Source organism: Octodon degus, unplaced genomic scaffold (genome assembly GCF_000260255.1).
Source record: "Octodon degus isolate 3935 unplaced genomic scaffold, OctDeg1.0 scaffold00044, whole genome shotgun sequence".
NCBI lineage: Eukaryota > Metazoa > Chordata > Mammalia > Rodentia > Octodontidae > Octodon > Octodon degus.
This window is the reverse complement of record NW_004524620.1, coordinates 15059210-15080792: the sequence shown is the minus strand read 5'-3', so window position 1 is coordinate 15080792 and position 21583 is coordinate 15059210. Positions and strand designations below refer to the sequence as shown.

Sequence of the window (21583 nt, the reverse complement as noted above, 5' to 3'; positions counted from 1 at the left end):
AGTGAGAAAGCTTGGCAGACTAAGCTCCTGCTTAGGCAAGTGCCGGGACTGGGGTTTGATCCCTGGCACCACATGCTGTGCCAACCCCACCCATGGGCACAATGAACCAGCCAGTAAGACTGGGAGTGGTGGCACACACCTGTAATCCCAGTACTGGAGAAAATAAAAACAGGATGATCAATAAGAGTCTGAGCTGCATAGTAAGACCCTGTACCAAATACAATAAGAACAAAAATAAACAAACAAGAAAAACCCCATAAAGTCAGGTAGCTGACATTCAAAGTAGAATTAATCATTAGGCAAAATTATTTTCTGCTATACATCTGTGAAGCCAAGTAAGTTATGTGCTTCCAAAAGGTAGTATGGTAGTAGGACAGGCAAAAGATAGAGATGACCATTTCAAAAGGTAGGCAGAGTGACAGGTCATCTAAGAGGCTTTGTCTCTGGCTTTCCTCCATTTTTTCTTTCCCTCAACAAAATCACCCTCATCAATCCCTAAAAGACAATATTAACTTCTTCCATCATGCATCTTAACACTCTTCCACCTTCTGCCTATTACTTCATTTCAAAGCTGCTTCTACATTTCTACCAATATAGCACCCTACTTCTTGATAGCAACTGCTTTCTTAGTTTTGGCTACTGTAACAAAATCCTATGAAAACTATGCTTAGATAACAGAAATAGGTACCTTACAATTCTGGAGGCTGGGAAGTTCAATGTCAAGGTGTTGTCCTTTTCAGCTCTTGGTAGGGCTCCAAGATAAGAACTGATTTCTTTGTGGTTTGGAGATGGATGTCCTCTTGCTGTATCCCCACATGGTGGAGAAAGAAATCTCTCCCGGGCCTTCTCTCCTAAGGCCACTATTCCTGTTCATGAAGGCTCCACCCCACACCTACTTATTTCTCCCAAGCCCCACCTCAAATACAATTGTGCCAAGAGAAGTAAACTTTCAGCAGTTAACTTCAAACAGATGTTATTAATAACCTTTTCATTGCCATGTACCCATCACATTACAAATAAAACACAAAGTTGTCTGAGGCATTTGCATGGATCTCAACATCTGTTTCAAATGTACACTGTCCAAATCAAGAGTCAGAGTGTTCAGAGATTTCAGAGACAAACCAAGGCTTTAACCCCACACATTAATATTTGTTAGTATATCTATGCATGGTATTTATCTTGGCAACTTGTATTACAAAAACAAGATAACTTTTAAGGAAAATTTCTTTTTGTATATACTTAGGAATATCTAGTATATAAAAAGGAGAGATTTCTGGATTCTGTGGAACAAAGGAAAATATCTCAAGAAAATCATTTCTTACCTTAGATTATGCAGCTAACCAAAGGGGAGGTTCTTTTTTCAGTGACCTATATCTTAGAATGTATAGGTTTTATAATGTCTCGATTCTCAAATTTAGAGTCTGTAGAGGTTCCAATGAATAGGAAACTCCTAGGACTCTTTCTTTTAAGGTGGCCTAAAATGTAGGGGGCTAGGGAAGAGTGGTTAGATTTTGCTTTTTCAGTGAGCTACAACCATGCCATCCCTTCCCTATTTGAAGCAACTTCTTGCTAAGTTGCTAAATTGCCCTGGCTGCGTTTGAACTGGCACTTATGACCACTTTCCTCAGGCTCCCAGGGCACTGAATCATAGACGGGTACCAAGGAGCTATCTTATGTCCTCCCTTTTTTCTCCTCTTGTCAAGGGCAGGAGGAGGGACAGACTTTGAGAAGAAACTGGGCTGAAGTGAACCATCTGAGTTTACAAGTCCAAGCTGGGTCTTCTTCCCTTCACTTGGGCATTAACAATCTCTGACTGCTGAGTCAAGGGTGAAAAAATGTAGCCACTCAGTGCCTACCTCCTCTTCAGTCTTACTCCTTGCTACCACTGTTTGCGAGACCATCCAGGAGCCTAAAGTCTTTCAGCCCATGAACACCTACTTTCAACTTTCTAATTCCAGAAGCCTAGTAATATGAGGCAATGGGATTTTTGTTTTTGTTTTCAAATCTGAGTAATCAAGTCTACATTAAGCATTAAGATCCAAAGAAATAGCCTTGGGATACAAGTGAATAACCATTTTGTATGTGTTTATTCAAAATAGTTAGGATAGATATACAGCTGCATTCTCTTAATTCAATGAAAAGAGAGATTTGTTCTAATAATATTTGTGGAAAGGATATCATGTCTACATCTTGTACAATGAACAACCACTAAGACAAAAACATGCAATGTATTATTGAAACTGTGCTAGTAATCTTTTTTTTTTCTTTTTCTTTTCTTTTCTTTTTTCTTTTTTTTTTTTTTTTGCAGAACCAGGGATTGAACTCAGACACTTGGGCTTGCCAGGGAAGCACTTATTCCACTGAGCCATCTCCCCGGCCCCTAGTAATCGGTTTTGAAACTGTCTCATTGCTATTTGTTTCTCAATAAAATTATTAAAAAACAAAACAAAACAAAACAAAATAGCCTTGGATCTCTCCTTCTAGGAACCCAGATCAAGGCGAAGGTCTTCTATTCATTAGATGTGTTCATTCCATCTTTTTTAAAAAAATTTTATTGAGAAACAAATAGCAATGAGACAGTTGCAAAACTGATTACTAGCACAGTCCAGTAATTAATACATTGCATACTGTTTTCTTCTTAGGTTATTCACAGTAAAAGATGCAGACATGATATCCTGTCCACAAACACTATTAAAACCATTTTTCTATTCATTAAATTAAGAGAAAGTACCTTTATATCTATCCTATTTTGAATATACAGATACAAAATGGTCCTTCATTTGTATCCCCTTTTTTTTGTTTAGTTTGGTCAGAAAAGGGTATTCCATTATCATTTAAATATTGTAGGTGCGTGAATTCAGCAAAATATTCCAATATAGTCCAGTAGTAAGTAAGACTAGTGGGTTTTCCGTAGGACTGGCAGTGTCAGAAGTTGATGACTTGAGCCTTTTACAGCTCAGTATATTAGTATGGCTTTACTTTTTATACTTCATTTTTATACTTTTCTGCTGGATGGTTAAGACCAAGATAAAGCAAGATCTATATAACAAGAAATGTAACTTTTGTATCTGACAAGGACAGTCAAATCTCCTCAGGATTTATCCTGAAACCCTGTACCGCAGTTTGTAGATCCTTTGTGAGTGTCAGCCATGTAGATGAGTCATGGCCACTGCTTGACCAATTTGCTCTCTGTGAAAGCCTGATAGAATGTTTTTCTCCATGTGACTCTTCTTAGGCACATTGTACATTGTACATCATAGATCACTTTCCTCTGTGGCCCCATAATCTCTTTGATCAGAAAATTTGGGACACAACTGAGTTACATGATGTTATAGTTATGTCCTGAGTCCTCACTGGCCTTGAAAGGTTAGGGTCAAAATGTTGGCTGGCCTTATAGTCTTTCTTTTTCTCTAATTTTTGTTCTGCAAACTTAAGTTGTTAATTCTCCAGAAGAGAAGCTTATTATTACCCTACAACATAGGCAGTTGAGCTTAACCTCACTATCTGTCTGAATATCCAACATCTTAGACATAACATGGGACAGGTATTTTCCATCAAGTATTGATATGTTAAATTTTAAGTCCCTACAGAATATGAAGAAAAAAATTAAAAATAAAAAATATTTTTAAAAATAGGAATAAACAATTACATATTTTTACACAGAAATGTAGAAATCTAACCATATACAGCACTGTAGCAGGACAGTCCTATTACTTTTGTCTCTTGTTTTCATTTATTACCCTTTTTTAAAAAAACAAACATTTACTTGAGAGACAGTATGGCAATAAATGTCATGACAAGAGTACATAGTCAGAAGACCAGAATGACAGGCATTCCAAGCATGACCATTGTATTACACATTGCTATCTTCAGTGCAATTGCTTAGTTCACAGGTATCAGCATATATAGTCAGTCAGGGTGAGAATCCTACCAATTAACTGCTAGTTTCAAAAATCTGCTGAGGATTCTCAGGATCATAGCCTTGCCCATCTTGTGCATATAAATGTATGGCTTTGCCCCATTACGTTTCCTAGCTATTCTCCTTGCCCTCTCTTCATTGTCTACTCCTCAAGTTCTCACTTTCCTTTTAATTGTGTTCTTCTTTTCTATTTTTATTTCTTCTTTTGAGTTCTTATACTAGGGAGACTATATGATATAGTCCTTTTTTTTCTTTTTTTGAGGTACCAGGGATTGAACTCAGGAACCTGTACTTGCCAGGCAAGAGCTTATTCTACTGAGCTATCTCCCCGGCCCATGATATATACACACGTGGGTCTGGTTTATTTTGCTTATATTTTCCAGTGGCATCCACTTAAATATAAAGGCTTCAAGTTTATCATTCTTTGTAGCTGAGCAATACTCCGTTGTATAAAAATACCACATCTTTTTCATCCATTCCTTAGGTGATGGGCATCTTGGTTGTTTCCAAGATTTGGCTATCACACATTGTGCTGCTATAAACATAGGTATAAACATAGGTATTATATCACTATGATATGACATTTTCAGTTCCTCCAGGAAAATTCCCAGTAGGGCGATAGCTGCCTTGAATGGGATTTCCAGTCCTAGTTTCTTAAGGAGTCTCCACACTGATTTCCATAATGGTTGCACCAGTCTGCATTTCCACCAGCAGTGGAGAAGGGTTCCTTTTTCCCCACAGCCTCTCCAACATTCGTTGTTGGGTGATTTCTTTATGATAGCCATTGTTTGTGGGGTGAGATGGTATCTCAGTGTTGCTTTAATTTGTATTTCATGGATGGCTAGTGATGTGGAACATTTTTTCATTTATTATTCGCTTCTTTAATTTCGTCCTTTGAGAAGTGTGTGTTCATTACAGATGTCCATTTCTGCACTGGGTCTTTAAATTTTGGGGCCCTAATGTTTTTTAGTTCTTTATAAATTCTAGAGAGCAGACCTTTGTCTGAGTGCTTATTAGTTAGGATTTTTTCCAAATTTGTTTACTCCATTTTAAAATAGAAAATACAGCAGGACATTGGTTTATGAACTTCACTTGTTTTACGACTTTGGACAAGATGGCTGCACTTATGTTTGTGTGGGGAAGGTGGCCATGCTTATGTTTGTTGCCAGATGGAGAGTTTGTGAACCGAAACAAAATTCTGCCAAATGCTTTCGTTCATGAACTGAATTGTTTGTGAACGGAAGAACTGAGGTATCACTTTATGCCTCCTTAGGGCATTGCAAGAGTTAAGTCAATGTAGGCAAATCTCTGATGTACTAACCTAATGGAAAATGTTAGATGCATTTTAACCTCTGGTGGGTGGGAAGTATCAGAAAGTGTATATGGGTGGAGAGTAGAAGGAAGGTGGCTTATAAAGTAATTTTTTTACCTTTTTGCTTCCTTCAAATTTATTTTCCTCTAGCCCAACCACTAAGAAAGTAATATATTTGGAAACAAAACTAGAAGAGCTGCTTTTAACCTAGGTGACAGGTACATTTGGCGACAACATGAAAGCACAAGCCACACGGGGATGCTAGAAACTCCATGGGGCTTGTGAAGCCTTGGGCTCTGTGCTACGGCAAGAGTTAAGAGGCACTGCATTTCATGGGTATAACTTGCTTCCCAATAACCTCATATATGTATCAGTATGTTGCGCACTGATAGGACAAAACTTTGATTAATGGCTATAGGAAGGATAATTAGAATAGATAAAAGTTAAAATGCCACTGAGGCAATGCAACCCTTGAGGATATTGTTACAGACTTTTATTTACCATAGGCCACTAGTCACCCTGATTAAGAGATTTGTATACTTACAAAACAGATTGATCTTTAAAAAAGACATCTGTCATTTTTTGCCTGCCTAGAGCTTCATGACATTTCTCCTGGGGATGTCCTTTCAGATGGCTTGGGTGGGGCTGCCTTTGCTCCTCTGTTCAGGGACTCAGGAATGACCCTACAATCCAGGCTCATCCATGAGGATACTCCCCCTCCTTGGGTCCAGATACTTGCTCAAGACTTGCATTAAAATATCCTAGACTAAGCCAGAATGCTTTCTGTTTCTGTAATACCTTTTCCTTGCCATTGAGGTTGCTGGCAGAAATTTTGTCAATTATGGGGAGTGATTCGGAGAGGAACAAAACCTGAACGCATCATTGGATTCATTGGATATAGCAGCACCTCATAAGATCTACTCTTAAATTTCTTGATTTGAGAGTTAATATTCTACTTTTTGGCTGAAATGTTTTGAATTGGACAACTTTTACTTGCATTTAAAAGAACAGAGAGGGCCGGTGAGATAACTCGGCAGACTGAGTGCCTGCTTTGGCAAAGCACAAGGACCAGGGTTTGATCCCTGGTCCCATGCCGCACTGGCCCCACTCCCAGGGCGTGCGGAGGCTGGGTATGGTGGCCCATGCCTGTAATCTTAGAGCTGGAGAGGCTGAAAACAGGAGGATCACTACAAGTCTGAGTGTACAGTGAAACCCTGTACTAAATACATAGATAGATAAGAAAATTATAGCCATCCATAATGATTCTGACAATAATACTAGGTGAAATGTGTACCGTAGTTCCGAAAGAGTTTTATCAGTAGGAATAAAACTCACCTCTTTGAGTCAATGAGTATCTTTTTAGAGATGTCAGAAAATAGATGTAAACACTAGTTTGCTTTTGTTGGTAAAACCTTCCCACTTGCCTTAAAACAAATAAAAGTCACATGCACAAAATCCACAAGATTATTTTACTAGAATCTAAGGAAGACAAGATGATACAGCCAAGTTTCTGCAAAGAATATCTTCACATTGAACTCGGGCAGAAAAGAAAACTTATGCTGCTGTTTCAGGCTCAACTTACCAGGATCCCAAAGAAATGCCCCCTCTCCCTGGCAATGCCAGTGCCACACTGTCAGGAATATGGTCATCTTTTCATGACCCTTAATGCAGGATCAATACCACAGCAATCCCAGACAGGAGTTCCAAAACATTTCTTCCATTTCTGAGATTGGCCTCCTTCAGCTGAGAACACTGCAGGGTCCTGAGCAGCTACTCACCAGCCGTATGCTCTGGTCCACACGGCCTTCTTCCTGAACTCTGGGAGTGCTCTCAAGGATAGCAGGGTAGCTGGAGGACAGAAAGCAGTGGGTTGCTGTATCTGCTGGCAATGCACCTGACAGGGCTGCTGGGATCGAAAAGGTGTCAGAACAGAGTTGGGTTTTCCTCACTTGCTAATCTTTCAGGCTAAAATTCCCATCAAGACTTGGAGGAATTTTAACAGCAAAAAACTATTTTAAAGGTTTGGGGGTTTGTTTGCTTGTTTTTTATGTTACCGTACAGTTATTGGCAATTTTTGCAGATTTCAAAATTGAAACTGGCCCTTCTGGATTGCTGCTGATGTTTGTCTTTTTGATGTGAGTGTTGATTACATGGATGTATTTTCTTGGTAAAAATCTGCTTACGATGTGTGCTCCTTTCTATATACATATAATTATCTCTATTAAATGTTTAATTCCAGTCAAAGCAAAAAACAAGCCCAAGCCAGGTATGGTGGTGCACTTGGGAGGCTGAGGCAGGAGGGTCATCTGGGCTATATAGTGAGCTCCAAGCCAGTCTGAACTATATAGCAAGACCCTGTCTTGAAATCACAAACAACGCTCCCTCCCAACCCCCCAAAAAAGCTCAAGCCCATAAAAAGGCTGAGTTTATGTGCTTGGAGCAAATATGACTGTGCTAAAATATATTTGGGCACGCACTCAGAAATCTATCCTTTTGTGATGTGTCATCACTCCTCTCAAGGATCCATTAGGCTGTGTGGTTCCTTTAGGTAATTGTACATCTCATCTTAGAATATTAATATAAACATATTGAGATATTACTTAAATGTGACATAATTTAAAATATAATGTGAACTTAAAATATCATGAAATTCAGAGTTTCACAGCAATTATGTGTGACTCTAAGAAGTTCATGACTGTATAATCAAGTGAACGTGTACTTCCTTGAACCAAATGCATGCTGTTCTCATTGGCAGCAGTTGTTCATTTTGTAACCTAAGAGAGTATGTGTTTAGAGCAACTGATAGCATTATGGACCCATGATCATTAAAAATTATTCCAAATGCCTGAGGCCAGTGAACAAAGGAAGACCTAATTCAGTAGGGATGGATCACATTCCAGAGGCTCACAGAGCTCACGTGGAGCACTGTTCTGTCATCTAGATGCTTTCTCTCTCCACTGGAGAGAGGGAGAAGGACTAGAACCATTGCATTCTTGCTTGTTTGTAACCAAAACAACGTGCCACACTTTAGCTAAAATATGAGCCATACTAGGAATGTAGGCTGGCCAGATAGACTACAGAGCTGCCAACATGAGCCAGACCTTGCAGGGCACCACCTACACTGTGCTGGGGACACCAACAGCCACTGGCTCCAGACCCCATGTCATGGATGACAAGCAGAAGCTACCCCAGGCTACAATGCCAATGCCCAAACAGCTCCTCAGATTTGAGTAAAACAGTCTACATAATTTTCAGGTGATCTTTTATGTTTGAGTATTCTACAGTCATTGTTGTAGAACAAAGTCAACAGGAAAGAATAAAGATATAAAAACTATCTAAATGCCTGATAGTATGGGAAATGCCTAGTTTTGCAAAATACTATGTAGTCATTAATACCACTTATGAAGTCAATACAATAGCAGGTTTAGATGCTTTAAAAGGTTAAAATAAAAAGGCAGTATTCAAATTGTCTATGCATATTTTATCACCTGTATATGATTATAAATATTTAAAACAATGCTCATGCAATATGAATACTTCTGCAGAAATGATCAAAATTGTCTTTGGAAAATGAAATGATTTCTCATTCCCATTCTTTTACTTCTCTGAATTTTCCTAATTTTCATGAAAATAATTATTTTGCCATTATAATAAAATACTTTAGAACTTTTAAAGTCAAAATTAAATTTAAGAGCACTGGAATCACCTTTTAAACCCCTTTTCTCACTCAGAACGCCCGTCAGTGGCCACTCCAGATTACTGAGCTAAGCCACGCTGAACCTTTCAGGGACGAGGATAATGCCATATGCCTGTCTGCATCACCAACAATGGATGCTTTCCATCCAACCTGGACATGGCATGAAGTAATACCTTTTAAAAGATCCTTGGACTTGATTGAGAGAGCTTCTTGAGGACTTTCCATGATGTTGAACAGCCAATCAATGAACTAGAGTGAAAATGAACAATGTCAGTGAAGAAAATCCTACTGTCAGTGTGAGATCCATCGGTCCTTTGCACTTGTATCCATGTGCAAAATTACAGCATCTTTAACTCCTACCTCGGCTGGGAGGTAAAGATGAAATGGAATGAGCACAAGGCATGAGCAAAGCTCACATTTAGCTAAAAGGCCTCTGAAAGTCTAAACAACATCCCCTGCTTATTACCATGAGATCTATAACAGATTTTAAGAGCAAGTAGATAAGGGTCCAAGGCATCTGGGTGATTATCTCTAATCACTCTGAGAGGCCCAGAGAGGATTATAGCCTTGCCAAGCTTTACTGTCAATGATAGCAGAGCCAAGATTTGAGCCCAAGTATACCTGGCTCCAAAGCCCCATAGACTTTCTTTGCATTGTGTTGGTTCCATGTGCCTTTGGGCCTACATTCTTAGGCTGGGAAGAAAATACAGAACTCAATAAACATAATTACTTGTTACTAAAACAAAATAAATGTCTGTAGATAAATAAGAGTTTGTGCCCAAATGAATATGAAATAGAAATCTAAATGCAAAAGAAGAGGCTTAAATAATTTAGGTAGAGCCAAGAGTGTTAACTGTGAATAAATCCTACAAAGGAGGTAGAAACTCATGTACTCATGAGTTTGACTAATTTCCCAAGATGCAGCCAAAATTGTTGAATTAGATAAAGAAATTTCATCTATGATTGAATATTACCTATCTTGGCTCACTGAAAACCACAGAACATTGGTGATAGGTATTAGTCATACAGACAATGAGAAGCTGAGTTGAAGAAAACAAAACAGAAGGAAAATATTCCTAATGTCCTGCTTTGATTAAAAACTGTTTGTTTATATTCCTTTTTAATTTTTATTTCATAATGTCCTACTAGGTGGATAAATCAAGCACTACAAATAATACCACTGATGTAAGATGTTTCCTCCACTATACTCCGAAGTAAACATGGTGTCTCAGTCCAGAAATAACATGCAGGGAGACCATGTTTAAATTTATAGATTTAAAATGAAACATAAGGGGCTGGGGAGATGGCTCAGTAGGATAAGCGCTTGACTGGCAAACGCAAGGATCTGAGTTCAATCCCTGGTTCTGCCAAAAAATAAATAAATAAATAAATAAATAAGTAAATAAATAAATAAATAAAATGAAACACAAAATATAAAACTTGCGGTAATAATACCAATGCTTATCAGATTTAAAGGAGAAAAGTATTTATTTGGGATATGCTATGGAGTTATGCAGAGCTAAACTGCGGGTTCACAGTTCAGAAATGTTTCTAAAGATTAATGCTTGGCTTTCAAGAATAAGCAATAAAAAGTCTTATGCTTTCATCCTCTTGAAAAATCCAGTTTTGATTAATTGGGATTTAAAACAGAATCTTCCAATCAATAGTATTAAAGAGGGCAAAGCCACATAATGAGAAGTCTGGAAGCATGGCATCCGCACAGGTTCTGCTCACGGCCTCGTGGCCTCGCGTTACAAAACCAAAAGGTATTTCCTAAACTTTGGGTTTTCCTGAGGGCAAGAGCAAAGATACTGGGCCTTAAAAAACTCCATTTGGCACCTATCACAGGCAAGGAGCCTGACAAATACCTGAGCCTCGGCTAGTCTTAGGCTCTGAGAATCTGCATGTAGTAGATATTTAGGCTGTAGGCCTGAGGCCGTGGTGTGGTTCAAGTTTCACAACTCTATGGCAGGAACTGCTCAAGACAAAGCTCATCTGCCTTGCTAGGCAGGTAGCGGCCAGCCTCACCTTCTGGGTCTGTTCCTTCCAGGGCTCCTTCTGCAGCAGCAGCAGCATACTATTGGGAAGGAGAGTGAGAGCCTCCTGCACAGTGACCCCGGGGACTGCACTCTGGCCAAGGAAGCCTGATGCTGGCCCACACAGGCCATTCTGATGCCATGGTAACCAACTGGCACTGAGGCCAAGAAGCAGTGGGGTCTCATGGTCTGCCCACGCCACCACGGCGGCAGCAAATACCAGCAATAAGAAGTCTAAGGCCTGTAAGGGAAACAGAAGCAAAATTAGACCATACATTTCAGCAATTCAAATTAACCTGTGTCCAAAGACAGCTGTCCTCATCGTGATGCAAGGGCATCTTCTCCTTCATCCATGCTTGAGGGAAGACTGGACTGAACAGCAAACTCCACGCTTGATGAAGAGACCTGTGAAGGCTTTAGGAAGCTTTTAAGGTCTTCTTGAGTGAGGATAAGAGATCCAACAGCTTCATTATCCATCCATTACACATCCATTTAGATTTTAGGCTAATCTACACTTATTTAAAAAAAATAACCTGAACACTAGTAATCAGAGTTCCCCTGAGTTGGTAAATTACTATGATTTAAATTATACATCTTGCTGCTAATCTGTGTTCTCTATGTCTTTTGTGGTTTTTGTAAAAAGAGAAAGGTAATAAAAACAGAGGAAGTCCAAAGAAAAAAGGGTAGATTATGCTAACTTAAACATTTTACAATCTCTTACAATTCTACTACAATGAGTTAAAATTTTTTTAAAAATAAAAAGATAATACAACTCTTCAGGAAAACTGGGCAGATTTTCAAAGAGCATTCTAGATCCTGCCAATTTTACTTACTTATAAAACACATTTTTTAAACTGAAATTATATAGCAGCTCATTCAAGTACATGGGAATGAGAAAGAACCATCTTCCTTTTACTTATTAAACTTTTCTTTTTTCAAAATTCAGTCCCAGAACTTCTTCCTTTTTTAGTCACAGGCCATACTGTATGTCTGGTGTGAACTTTTTTAGTATGTGCACACATGGAGGTAAGTACTGGCACACAAAGCTTGTTTGCACACACTTCAGGGATCTTCATACATGGGCCGCAGCAGAGGCCAGACCTGGTTCTCCTACATCCTGTGTGGGATGAACCTTCAGAGTACAGGGCCTTGGGCTCCATCTCCAGAAGGCACCTTTTGGTTCTGCCTATCATACAGCATGTTCTGCAAGGGGCAGCCCCCGATGTCTCCACGAACATGGTAAGAACACCTACTTCCTGTGGCAGCAAGGGTCACTGCTAGCATTTCTCAAAGATAACAGAAAGCGGAAAGACAAGCTATAGGTGGCATGCTATGATTTGAATCCTGACAGTTGCTCCCAATGGCCCATGTGTTACAGGCTTGGTCCCCAGAGTTGTGTTACTGGGTGCTGGTGAAACACTGGGAGGCAGGGCCCAGTGGGAGTTTTTGGAGCCTTGGGGGGTTGTCTCAAAAGGTACAATGGGCCCTCGCCCTTTTTTTTGTCCTCTCTTTGGTTTTCTCAGTGATATATTCCTTCCATGGTGTGACTGTGTTAACAGGCTCAAGGCAATGGGATCCACTGAGCATGAGAACCTCCAAACCTGGGAGCCGAAACAAACCTTTCCTCTTCATAGGTTGATTACATTAGGCATTTGTTATAGAAATGGAGAGTTAGCTAACACACAGCAACACACTCCTCTTAATGTAAGTTCTGTTAAGGACACTAAGAACTACTCCTCTAGATGGTACCTCTTTGAGCTCCACATTCTGGACAGAAGTTGACTGGTAAGCAACATTTCTGATATAACCCATCAGCTCCAGTAGCCACTCCATTCTCTTCAGCACACCTAAAATGAAAAGGGTGTTTTCTTATTAGATCATAACTTTGCTTTGAAATGTAAAACATCAGCAATAACTATCTTAACTGAGGTAGAACACCTGGTGCAGACTCCATTAAATGGGGCCGGGGAGATGGCTCAGTGGAATAAGTGCTTGCCTGGTAAGCACAAGGGCAATAGTATTTTCAAACAGGAAAGGGATCAAGTACTGGAGGAAGGAGGAGGGAGGAGAAGAGAAGTGGATGAGAAAAACAAAATTAAGAGGTGCTATGCACACGTACCAGCTCCCTACAAGGAGTGCAAATGCCATGTACTGCAAACATGTACTAATAAAAAATAAATTTAAAAACTGAATCCGTATTGGAGCTTCTCTCTCAACGTTAAACACACTAGGAGAAACATGGCATACAAACTAGCCAGTATTTTGGGTAATTGTTTTTATAGAATTCCTTTGCTTAATTGTTTCCAATTTATTCCAAAATTACAGAAAAACCTATCTCAAAGATACACAAAAAAATAAAAACCAGCCATTGTAGAGTAACTGGAGAACAAACATCAGCATCATTATTCATACTGTGCTTTTTAATTTTTTTTAAAAATGGGGATTCCCAGCACAGTAAAGACTCTCCAGGAAGATTTACAAAATTTAGAGAATAAACAAAATTAAAATTAGATATAAAGTTGGCTAGTTTAAAAAAAAATTGGTTAGTTCGAACCAAAGACAGCATTAAATTATTTCAGCAACACCTGCTAGATTTCTTCCTGAAAAGTATCTTTTAGGTTTAAAATTAAAAAAAAAAAAATCAGTTTCTCAGTGCAGGTTCATTTTTTAGTAGGAAGGCATGAACACAGGTATGAGAACTGTCTTAACTGTCAAAGATGAGAATACAAGTTTCTTAAGTAGTCTTATAGAATATTATGTTTGTCAGTTTTCCCTCACAACCCCTATAGACACAAGAGATAATCGGCAAGTAGGTGCATAAACAAGCAACTTGGCTAGATCACAAAGGCTCCTCAGCCACATCTGACCCATGAAAGCCTGTGTCCATTAAGAATCTGAATGCAGTACTGTGGAGTCATCACATGCCCGAAAGACCCAAGGAGCTCCGGGGTAACAGCTCTGCTTCCCTGTGATCATTGCAGCACGAGGCCCATAGAGGCCCACGAATTGCACCACGTGGCTCACTGGCAGATCCAGAGGCTTGGGAATGTAGGGAGCTTGTCCAGACTGTGGCATTTTCCCCTTTGGGAAGCTCTCCTACAGCAGTGATGGCGAACCTTTTAGAGCTTTTAGTAATGACAGCCTGCTGCAGTACATATGCTGTAGGTTCGTCACCACGGTCCTATAGAATAACTGTTCAATTTGGTTGTTTCATTTCAATTATTTATTAAATGACAATCCAAAAACAATTTTCATGAATTCATCAGAGAGAATTAATCTATATCTTATGTTTGGGAAACTGAGTTAAATAGGTAGATAAGGCATTTTTTTTTTCCCATTCTTGAGGTTCTATGGGGCCAAATACTACATAAAAACCCTTAAAAGAGTTCACTGCCACATCCAAAAAGTAGGTACTATGGGCTATAACTGCTCATTTCCATCCAAGTCCTCTTCATTTGGGGTAAGAAGGCCCAAATGTGCTGAGCAGCACTAAACTAGCTTTGAAGTTGAGAAAACGCGAAAGAATCACAGTCAACTGCTTCCCCCTGATGTTGGCCCAGGTTGGCCTCACCTGTGTTTGCATGGCTCACGATCCGCGCCTGGTATAAGCTGAGCATGACCATCCACGCCAGCGTCTTTTTCTCACTGTGCTGCACAGCAACACTGAGGAAGTCCGTCAGGGTCATGAGGGGGAATCGTCCTTGAGAGACCAAGTACAGCTTGACAAAGGCAGCCTTTTCCATGTTGCTCTGCAGAAAAGCGAATCATTCAGTCATTATCAAATTAACCGAAGTGGCTACACAACCTCAGGGCAAGGCAACACAGAAAGAGTGAAGTGCGTGTTGTTATTCCCAAGGCAAAACTGCTCGCTTCCTGTGGCATGTGACCTTATCTGCCTGTGTGCTATATTAAAATGCACATACAGGGGCCGGGGAGATGGCTCAGTAGGATAAGCGCTTGACTGGCAAATGCAAGGATCTGAGTTCAATCCCCGGTTCAGCAAAAAAAAAAATAAATAAATAAAAAGCACATACAATAAAGGGTTGTCATGTCACCTTCTGTCTCTTCACAAAACATCTGAATGTGTTTAGGAGTTAATAGATAATAGATAATATTTAGGAAGCAAACGCAAATAACAGTAAGATGATAGCTAGCAAATATAGTACTTATCTTATGTGGAACTCTGTTCTAAGCAAATAACATACATTAATCCAACAGTTCTCAAAATACTGTACATAAATTTCCAGGGACTCCAAGATCATTTCAAAGGTTTTGTGAGGTCAAAATTATTTTTATAATCACACCAAACTATACTAGTGTTCACTGTATTTTTCACAAGCATCTGTAAATTTTTAAAAAGCCAGTTCTACTTAATAAACCCTTGTAAACAGTAAGACATTAGTTTCATTAAATCTTGTCTCTTGAGTATACAGCTTTTTAATATTTTATGAGACAAACTGGGAAATATGCAAAAGGATATTTGTTCTGCTATATATGCACGAACAAAGGTTGTCCCAAGGAAAAACACAAGATTTAGTTGTGAGCTAAAATAAAACTCTTGAGTCTGTTGCTTCAAGGAAAATCTCTAACAGTATTTGTTGCCAATGAAAAAATTTGAGCTTTTTAGCAAGAATTAGATTTTCAGAAAATCTGTGTCTGCTACAATGAGGTTCTTAATATGAAAAAGGTTTTTCTAATAAGATTGGTAGAGATATGAATAGGATTTTTTATATTGTATAGTCAACATTTAGAAGATCGTCAAAGCCTAGTGACCCAACATTTTCCAAATGACCAACATATGACATACAAACATGCATAGGTAAAAGTATATGACTTTTATTGACATGATTTTTGGATTCCACATTGCAAATAACCTTTAAGAAATTATTAACATGCTTTTCCTCTCTCCAACTACATATCTGTATGAGGTCCAAATTCCTTCACATACTTTATGAAAACCATGTAACACCAAATGGAATGAAGAATCAGCCATAACAATCCAGATGTTTTCTGAACCAGATATTAAAGAAACCTACAAAAATGTTAAACAATGGTTCTTTTCTCTCTACTTTGTGTATATATTTTTGGGGAAATATTTTTTATCATATCTGTTAAAATATAATGGAGTTAATATTTTAAAATAAATATTTAAATATTTTCTTAGTTTTGATTTCTAATGAGGCATATATTAACATACATACACATAAGCAAAAACTCTTTATAGAGTCCCCAATACTTTTTAAAAAACTAAAGTGTCCCTGAGACTGAAACATTTGAGGTCTGTTGTATTGACCATTTAGCTCACACACTAACCCTCTGCAGTAAGTTACTATTATTCTTTTTCAGGTGAAGCAGCTGAAGCACAGAGGTAGGATCATCTAGCTACTGCAGGCGAAAGTTGGAGGGTCTGTATGCTTCAGCACTACAATTTTCTTATGTCTATCTTTTCAGAAATAAAAATAGAAAACTCTAGCCTCAGTGAAGCAGACTAATTCTTTTGGGGACATCAGAAAGCAATTTAGTATGTTCCAACAACAATGTTCTGAATAGTACCTTAGCAAACCAAACAACACAGCAACTTTTAGCTCTAGGTACCAAGAGGTAAATCATAGGCATTATTTCCTACTATATTACATTAATACAATAATGGGATATATAGTACCTAGTTACATGAATGTAATTATTATAATAAATAATTACTAGGTCCTTGAGCTATTTCATGCACTTAACATGGATTAAGTCATTTAATTTTCCAAAGAACAATAAGCAGGGGCTGCTATTATTTCCCTTTTATAGATGGGGAAGCTAACGCAGAGAAGGGTTATGAAGCTTAACTAAGTTCACATGCTACTAAAATGCAGAACTGGATTTCATATTTGCAATCCATCTCTTACCACTTTCCTATACTGCTACACTTTGTTTAAAATATACTACAGTAATCTCCCAAATACTGACATTCCAAATACTCTCAGCAATGGCTCTCAACCTTAGTACACACACACCAGCCTCACCTGAAGACTTAAAACAGACTCGTAGGTGCTACCTCTAGAGGCTCTGATTCAGTTAGTGTGGAGTAATCAGTTACCAGATGGCACTGGTGCCACTGATCTGGACCTACACTACGAAGGCTACTGCTATATGATGCAGAAATTCAAGGGTCGAGCTGATAAGGCAAATCTGCCATAACCATAAGTAGCAAGATGTCCCCCAGCTACTTGAGTGCGAGGTGAGGAGCTGCAGCAAAAGCTATATGCAAAGTCGCACTCAAATAACTGTGCCAGTTGGGCTGTAGTGATGCTAAAAAAAAAAAAAAATCACTCTCTCTGCAACTCGAACTTAAAAAAAGTTTTATATTTACACAATACAGTAACTTTATTAATCACTACTTGTTGCTCATTCATCCTTTGACTAGGTAAGGGGTTCTTATAAATTACTCTGTGCCAGGGCTAACAGTGCTTATTTTGCAACTACTCGTCTGCATTCCCAAAGAAGAATATTGGGCACAAAGATACAAATATGACAGCAGAATTTCCTGAAATTAACTAGTGACAAATACGAAGCTAGGGCCAGGGATGTAGCTCAGTGGCATAGTGCAAGCCTGAGGCCCTGGGTTTGATTTCTGGTACCAAAAAAAAGAAGATAAAGTAGCTTTAGTTAAAAGGACAGAATAATCACCTTTTCAACTGTAATGCTTTCATTTATAGAGAGAGGAGGCGGAAGGAGAGAGAGCTTTGTTATTACCTTAGTAATCTGGGAAACTCGGTTAGCATCATCATCTGTCATTTCGGAGAGGCATTTTGCCATGAGGATATACAGCTCTAGACAATTTCTCTGTTAAAAGAAAAATCCCAAGCATATCATTGTATAGTATAAAACAAGAATAAGTCTAACATTCTGACAAATTATCATCACCTTGAACAGCCCTTAATGATATTTTAATTTTAACCAAACCTGAATATATAGCCAATTTTCTTTAAGAACCTCTCACCTATTGCTTTGGGCATTTTTTTTTTAAATGTATTTGGTACAGGGTTTCACTATGCAGCTCAGACTCCTAGTGATCCTCCTGTTTTCAGCCTCCCCAGCACTGGGATTACAGGTGTGCTCCACCATACTTGGTCTTGGTGGCCCGCTTAGCATGCCCGGGGACAAGGCCAATGCAGCCTGTGGTGCTGGGGATTGAACCCTGGTCCCTGCACTTAGTCCACTGAGCTATCTCCCCAGCCTGCTTTGGGCATTTGTTGGCCTGTACTTTTTCTCTTTCTCTGAAGTCTACCCTTCCAAGGAGATTTTTAACTTTTTTGGAAAAATTTATTTCAAATATCTGTTGGGGAAGCTAGTAGTAAGCTATTCTACAAAAAAACAGCATTTTTTTTTTTTTTTTTTTTTTTTGCAGAACTGGGGATTGAACTCAGGCCCTGTGCTTGCCAGGCAAGAACTTATTCTACTGAGCCATCTCCTTGGCCCCAAAACAGCATATTGAACAATATGCCCCAAGACTCCCCAGTTGCAACGTGTAGACTTCAGAGCTTGTTGATTTTTCTCAGGGATCTGGGTAAAAAGGCCCAATAGCAAGTGCTCTGGTATGGCACTGGTTAGCCTGCTTCTCAGCATGTTCAGCATTTTTGTTTTAAATACTAAATCTCAGCTTACATCTTGGAAACACACGCACTTCTAGTGAAGTGCATGCTTATTTCTTGCTAGTCTCTCTTCCACCCCCACATTTTAAAAAACATACACCTCCCACTTTTTTAAAGGCCAAAAAGGCCTTTAAAAAGCCCAATGTAAACTGTCAGGAATGTAACCATTTTTGTTCCTTACCCTAATCTTATTTGGCAGAAGGTCAAAAATCTTCCCAGTAGCTTCAAAGAGCAGACTCCAGAGGTGGCAGGCAGGGCTGGGCAGTTTCATGGCCTGGCTCAGGCCCTGTAAGGCACTTGGACACAGCTCAGGATTGTATAGTGGGGAACCTACTGTAAAAACTGCCACCATTAAGTTTTCAACAAAACTCTGGATCTGTTCATCGGTAACATGTTTTATCCAGACAGGAACAGATTCCAGGAGGTACTTCTTGATATCCAACTAGAAGTAAAACAGAAGAGATCAGGAATAAACAAGCACATATGGGTTTGAAGTGCTCAAAATTCTAGGTCTGTGATGGTGAACCTTTCAGACTATGTCCAAACTGCAACCCAAAACTCAATCATTTATTGCAAAGAGCCAGCACTGCAACTAAACCTGAATGCTCCACTATTCAGTGATGCTGGGTTGACTTGGCTGGTGTGTGAACAGAGACGGTTCTGTGGGTCTGAAGCGGCCACCACTACGCTGTTAGCCCAGAGCCTGCAGGCAGACTCCAGAGGAAAAATGTCAGGTCCCCTGCTCCCCCTCACTTCCCCATGGCTTCACTGCCCAACAGGTCACCAACATGAGTAATTCTGGCTGCTGCAGTCACTTCTGATCCAGGGCAACCAGTGTGTAAGTGCCACCTGCCAGTCCACCTGTGAAACAGTTTCAGCCGAGGATCTTTTCAGAGGGGAGAATAAAATGCTCCTTCTAAAAGTACGTAACAATTGCTGTTCAGTTTTTAAAGGCCACATTCTCCAGCAAGAAATGCTCCTAGAGATGAAAGCTTCATTTGCTGCAAAGTAATTAAACAGAGCATCTAACATCAGTAATTTGTTCTGCTAAGGAAACATGAAGTGACATGCTGGTGCCACTGCTCCAAAAGAACCCCTAGCCGAGCAGGAGCACCAACCAAGAGTTCTCCAAGGAGGGGTGTGGTGAGTCTCAGTTCTGCTAAGCAACAGAGACTTTAAGAGACTGTGGTTCCGAGTCTTAGAAGTATGATGCTGGAGGACAGCATGCCTAAAAGAAGGAACCTAGGACCAGGGATGTAGCTCAGTGGTACAAGCACCTGTCTGGCAAGTGCAAGGTCCTGAGTTCCACTCCAGGCACAAAAAAAAAAATCAGTAACTTTCAAAAAAAACTCAAGGGGCTGGGGAGATGGCTCAGTAGGATAAGTGCGTGACTGGTAAATGCAAGGATCTGAGTTCAATCCCCAGTTCCACCAGAAAAAAAAAAAAAAAAAAAAAAAAAAAAAAAAAACCAACTCATGAAATACATAAATTTTCTTTTCTTTTCTCTTTTTTTGCAGAACCGGGGATTGAACTCAGGCCACTGCGCTTGCCAGAGAAGTGCTTATTCCACTAAACCATCGCCCCGGCCCCGAAATAAATAAATTTTCTGAAAAGCTCATTTTAAATATGCCATCTCAGAGCATTTTATCAGAAAAAAAAAATTAAAACAACCTCTTAACTAATAAAAGTAAAAGGAAGGATCCATAACCAAAGACAAATTGCTGCAGAAGTATAGAAACCTAAAAAGTTTAGTGAAGTCTAGAAAAATTTCCAAAGGTCAACAAAACAGTCTGTTCAAGATATACCTGGTTCAAAAGCAAACAAGAGCCAACAAAATGGGCTCTGGGGCCAGCTAGATTTTGAACTCTTATTTATGAGCTATGGAAACGTTGCCTGACTTCCACCAGTCTCAGTTTATCAACATGTAAAATGGTAATAATAAAATGCATTTTTCAGAAGTAAAATAAGCCAGATACAACAGAATTTGTCTTGTATGATTCTCCTCTAAAGAATTTCTTATATATGGGATTTAAATTTATATACAAGTTGTATTTTACAAGGCAACATTGTAGACAGAAGATCAGTGGTGGTCTGGGACCAGCGCAGGCTGAGAAGACAAAGGAACACGTGATACAAGTGTTCCCAGAGGTGACAGAAACATTTAATGTACTAAAACACATTGTAAGTTTCTACTTACAATGGTTGCTTTTAGGGAATTTAAGACTGTTTATTTTTAATTTATTTATTGGATACAGGGTCTCACTATGCAGTTCAGATTTGTAGTGATCCTTTCGCCTCAGTGTTCCCAGCGCTGGGATTACAGGCGAGGGCCACAATGCCCAATTTTGGGGGCCCGCAGGGCACGCAGTACTAGGGATCAAATTCAGGACCTTGTGCTTGCCAGGCAGCCATGTAGACTGCTGCACTGTCTCCCCAGCCCAGGGAAGATAAAATTGTATCTCAAAAAAGTTAGTTAAAAAATTGACCTGCCAGTGTTGCAGAGATTAAATCTAATGTCTGTAAATACCCCCCGAGTGCCACCTGGTTCCAGGGGCAGGGCAAGAACTCAGTGAACAGCAGGTAGATGGAAGCCACCTGCAGTGACAAGGTGAGGAGTAGACAGGAGGGAGGCAGAGCTCAGTGACATGCTGCTACAATGCAAGCACAGGAAGAGCAGCAGAAGAGGCTAAAAAGTCATACAATCAATGAAAAGTAGGAAGGGACTAGATCCAAAGCCTCGGAAATAACAGGAGGTCTTTTCACTACTTTTGAGAATTAAAGCCACCTAGAACTGGAAGTCAGATTGTGAAGAGAATTTGAAGATGCAGAATATTTAATTTATAATCAGCTGTCAAACATGTGAAATTATGGAATACATTTGTCCTAGCTTGAAACATCCTCAAAATTGCACACTTGCTACCTTCACGTCTGTACAGGCTCTTCCTACCTTCACGTCTGTACAGGCTCTTCCTACCTTCA

The 21583-nt window shown here is 39.4% G+C and overlaps 1 protein-coding gene across 6 annotated transcripts in view; it reads right to left on the bottom strand.

Moving 5' to 3' along the window:
• Nucleotides 1-6688: 6688 nt before the first annotated feature.
• Nucleotides 6689-21583, bottom strand: part of Focad (focadhesin) — a 379256-nt gene continuing 364361 nt past the window's right edge. For all 6 annotated transcript variants that reach the window (XM_004631729.2, XM_023715838.1, XM_023715836.1 and 3 more), the window contains 7 exons: nt 18786-19046; nt 17706-17795; nt 14536-14713; nt 12714-12811; nt 10957-11205; nt 9102-9177; nt 6689-7079 (listed from right to left, as the gene is read on the bottom strand). In XM_004631729.2, the coding sequence (XP_004631786.1) occupies nt 7006-7079; nt 9102-9177; nt 10957-11205; nt 12714-12811; nt 14536-14713; nt 17706-17795; nt 18786-19046 (1026 nt within the window). In that variant the 3' untranslated portion in view covers nt 6689-7005. The remainder of the gene's footprint in view (nt 7080-9101; nt 9178-10956; nt 11206-12713; nt 12812-14535; nt 14714-17705; nt 17796-18785; nt 19047-21583) is intronic.